Raw genomic sequence first — 2,340 nt, 5'->3', positions numbered from 1 at the left:
CGACATAAAATGCTTTTTCCAGAAACAGAAATAATGCTTCCTTTAAACTTGCGTGCCTTAAAGGATGATATACAAATGCGACCCAAACAAAAGTTATGCAGATATATAAATAAAAAATTTAGTTGATATGTTATGGCCCTATAGGGTAGCTGAATCTCTCTAAACGGTCTTCGATTCTCATTTTGTAACACCAAATATGCGCATAATTCTTCCAACTTTTCAAATAGGCAAAATCAATTTTAAGTACCATATGAAACTGAGTAAAAGAACAAAAAGCATATTTTAATGAACTTAATCTAATCTATTTATTTCTTTGCTGCAAACATCACTTATAACTTGTTAGGTTTAAAACGTAATTTCTTTTTGAACTCAGCTTTCTTTTGATATCTTTTTAGGTTACATGCTTTACTTAACGCCTTTATGAAACATATTTAATTAGACAGACCTCGCTATAGTAAATCGTACAATATTTTATAATTTTTATCATGAAGGGTATATCATATAAATCCTGATCTTACCGAATTTTTGCCCGCCGATATCCGTTAAACGAAAAGATATAATTCGTCCATCCGAGCAGCCAGCCGTTCGCTGCTCAGCTGTTTTGTTTGGAGGTAATACGGTATTGTCTGCTCGACACAAAAACATACGAGAAGTGACCCCTGTGTTTTGTCTTAGTCTTTCTTGTAGACCGCAGTGTTCCTCCGGTGAGCTGTGGTGAGGTGAACAGGCACCAAGATGCTTCGGTGTCGCGGCGTTACGCACACCCTGCGAAATGTGTTGAACGTGCGAGCCCGTGCGGCCAGCTCTGGGCCACCGGAGAAGATCGAAGTGTTTATCGATGACAAAGCTGTCCTGGTGAGTTTCCTTCGCGAACTGCTGCTCCACTCCACCGTACCCTGCGGGTGGCAGGTCGTGCATTAGATAGCCGTTTGAGGCCAAGCAAACGGTGTCTCCGTAACGTGGGTCATTTAAAAAAGAATTCTGTGAACTAGTCAAATTACCTAAAAAAAAAAAAAGCAAGAAAAGAAATAGCAAAGAAGGAAAATTTTAGCATTACACATCGGTGCTCAGCGTGAATACTTTATAAATAGTGAATAAACAGTTTACTTGAATTCGAAAAAAATCAAGCAGACTTCGAACATGTTCGAATACTAGCAAGGGCAATTCGCAGCTGGTGGAATCATGCGCTTTATCGATAAGCAGGCATGCGCATCGAACACTAGGCAATGTTAGTTGCCGCGATCATTCTCGCTTATGCAGCATAGCTGCTATTATCGGAAAACGTTATTGAGGTAAAAAAAAAATTCTAACAGTCTTCATTATCCTAGGATCACAGGCACACGTTATTCGATTCATGAACGCGCTTTAGAGCGACTCAGGCCAGTTTATACTGTATTTTCTTATAATGTCTTATAAGTATACTCATAGCAATGGTATCGCCATGAGATTGCAATGGACTACCCTCACCAAGGTTGTTTTAATTATTATGGCCGGAGGGCGGTCGGTTATTGTAACAGTTCTCATAACGGAAGGTCTTTTTACTTACTATTGACCGTTAATTGTCGGATGATTCACTCCCCTCATTCAATCTGCTGAAAATCAACCGAAAAGTATTCGGGCTACTGCGTACAATATTGTCGTTAGCTCGGTCTAAATTTTTAATATGTTTATTATGGTCAGTGATTAGCTAAAGCCTTATGTCTATCAGTACTTCAAGAGGTATATCAGATTTTAATATCTTTGGAATTGACAATAACGACTGAATACATTTACAGCCATGGCTGTATAATCAGGTTAAGGTTTTAGTACGAATTTCCTGTGACGTACAGATTATGATGGAACACAAGTTTCTTTACGAACATTTGTTTAATTCTCGTGAAGAGCAGCAGTAATTTTTACTTGTTAATATAAATGCATTTAGAAGACTACGCATATTTGTATCCTTATTATATTAGTGACATTTTACCTGTCTGTCGGTGTAAGCAACACCTTCCGCGAAAGCGCTAAATGGAAAGCATGACATTTGATAATTAAAAGTTGCGGTAACTTTGGCAGGTTGATCCAGGAACGACGGTTTTACAAGCGGCTGCTATGGTTGGAGTTGAAATCCCGCGTTTCTGCTATCATGAACGACTCAGCGTCGCCGGAAACTGCAGGTTTATCGGACTAGACGAAAACGCAAATTAACATCTTATTAATTCGTGCAAAAAGATCGTCAACGATTAAGTCTTTAACAAAGAATGGAATGGCGTAGTCGGTGGCGGGCCCTGTACACAGCGTCAGTCAAACTCTGGCGTGAATTATATGCATACTTTCAAGAAAGACTCAATACTTTATATA

At 38.9% G+C, this 2,340-nt stretch overlaps 2 protein-coding genes and 1 long non-coding RNA gene across 4 annotated transcripts in view; 1 reads left to right on the top strand and 2 right to left on the bottom strand.

Annotated features, from left to right (window-relative positions):
- Window positions 1-280: 280 nt before the first annotated feature.
- Window positions 281-2,063, bottom strand: LOC111259204 (uncharacterized). 2 transcript variants are annotated; one of them, XR_002679489.2, is made up of 3 exons: window positions 1,967-2,063; window positions 1,547-1,589; window positions 281-1,001 (listed from the first exon to the last, which is right to left on the bottom strand). It is a non-coding gene; the product is annotated as an uncharacterized LOC111259204 (long non-coding RNA). The 2 variants fall into 2 exon arrangements; XR_002679490.2 differs by having other exon boundaries at window positions 1,547-1,592; window positions 1,967-2,053.
- The window catches only part of ND-75 (NADH dehydrogenase (ubiquinone) 75 kDa subunit), a 5,346-nt gene continuing 3,319 nt past the window's right edge, over window positions 314-2,340 (top strand). Inside the window, exons 1-2 of the mRNA XM_022830910.2 lie at window positions 314-855; window positions 2,056-2,156. Coding sequence (XP_022686645.1) covers window positions 736-855; window positions 2,056-2,156 — 221 coding nt within the window. The 5' untranslated portion in view covers window positions 314-735. The remainder of the gene's footprint in view (window positions 856-2,055; window positions 2,157-2,340) is intronic.
- LOC111259173 (protein YIPF6) overlaps window positions 2,077-2,340 on the bottom strand; it is a 10,848-nt gene continuing 10,584 nt past the window's right edge. The window contains exon 6 of the mRNA XM_022831019.2: window positions 2,077-2,166. The gene's annotated coding sequence lies outside the window, so the exon portion shown is untranslated. The remainder of the gene's footprint in view (window positions 2,167-2,340) is intronic.

The sequence above is a fragment of the Varroa jacobsoni genome, unplaced genomic scaffold, assembly GCF_002532875.2.
Source record: "Varroa jacobsoni isolate VJ856 unplaced genomic scaffold, vjacob_1.0 scaffold_30, whole genome shotgun sequence".
NCBI classification, from domain to species: domain Eukaryota; kingdom Metazoa; phylum Arthropoda; class Arachnida; order Mesostigmata; family Varroidae; genus Varroa; species Varroa jacobsoni.
Note: the sequence above shows the minus strand (reverse complement) of the source record. Positions and strands in the feature narration are given on the sequence as shown.